The sequence below is a fragment of the Lepidothrix coronata genome, unplaced genomic scaffold (genome assembly GCF_001604755.1).
Source record: "Lepidothrix coronata isolate B3197 unplaced genomic scaffold, Lepidothrix_coronata-1.0 Scaffold477, whole genome shotgun sequence".
NCBI classification, from domain to species: Eukaryota; Metazoa; Chordata; class Aves; order Passeriformes; family Pipridae; genus Lepidothrix; species Lepidothrix coronata.
Genome location: NW_016690657.1, coordinates 37,701 through 38,761, shown reverse-complemented (window position 1 = coordinate 38,761; position 1,061 = coordinate 37,701). Strand labels below are relative to the sequence as shown.

Sequence of the window (1,061 nt, the reverse complement as noted above, 5' to 3'; positions counted from 1 at the left end):
AAGGCGCATGCGCAGTAGAGACGCAAAACTGCAATGGCGCCCGCGTTGCCAGGCAATGGGAGACGCTCCCTTTTGCGTGCGCATGCGCTGTGACGCAAAGCACGCACGTTGCCAAGCAACTGGTGAGTCGCTCTCTGCATTTTGCGCATGCGTAGCAGCGACGAAAAACCGCCATGGCTGCCGCGTTGCCAGGCAATGGGGGACGCTTTTTCGGTGCGTGCGCATGCGCAGTGACGCAAAGCACGCACGTTGCCAGGCAACCTGTGACTCTCCCTGCGCTCCGCGCATGCGCAGCACGGCGAGAAACCGCCATGGCCGCCGCGTTGCCCGGCAACGGGGGACGCTCCCGGTCGCCCCCGCAAGCGCAGTAGCGGCGCCGCCCTTTCCCTCCTCCCAGCGCTCCCGATCCCGGCGCATCCATGGAAAACCGGGAGGGCGGGGCGGCTCCGGCCGCGCTCCACGAGATCCGCGAGCCCAGCCCCGGCCCCGAGCCTGACCTGCACCTCGGGGCTGCCGCCGCCGCCGCCGCCGAGAGCGGCCCCGAGCCCGGCGCGGCCGCCGAGGCGGCCTCGGAGCGGGCGGAGCGGATCGGAGCCCGCAGGAGCCGCGTGGAGGCGCGGAGACGGTGAAGGAGCGACCCCAAAGTCATCCCCAGGGATCAGGATCCAGCCCCAAACCCCCTCCCCAGGGCTTCAAACCAGGCCCCAGGGCTCAGAACCCGACCCCAAATCCCTCCCCAGGGCTCAGAACCCGACCCCAAACTCACCCCAGGGCTCAGAACCCGACCCCAAACTCACCCCACGGATCAGAACCCGACCCCAAAGTCATCCCAGGGCTCCAAACCCGACCCCAAACTCATCCCAGGGCTCAGAACCCGACCCCAAACTCATCCCAGGGCTCCAAACCCGACCCCAAACTCACTCCAGGGCTCAGAACCCAACCCCAAATCTCTCCCCACGGCTCAGGATCCAACCCCAAATCTCTCCCCAGGGCTCAGAACCCGACCCCAAATTCACCCCAAGGCTCAGAACCTGTCCCAGAATCCGACCCCAGGACTCCAA

The 1,061-nt window shown here is 67.3% G+C and overlaps 1 protein-coding gene across 1 annotated transcript in view; it reads left to right on the top strand.

Annotated features, from left to right (window-relative positions):
- The first annotated feature begins 419 nt into the window (after window positions 1–419).
- DRC1 (dynein regulatory complex subunit 1) overlaps window positions 420–1,061 on the top strand; it is a 36,381-nt gene continuing 35,739 nt past the window's right edge. Inside the window, exon 1 of the mRNA XM_017839786.1 lies at window positions 420–614. Within this exon, the coding sequence (XP_017695275.1) occupies window positions 420–614 (195 nt within the window). The remainder of the gene's footprint in view (window positions 615–1,061) is intronic.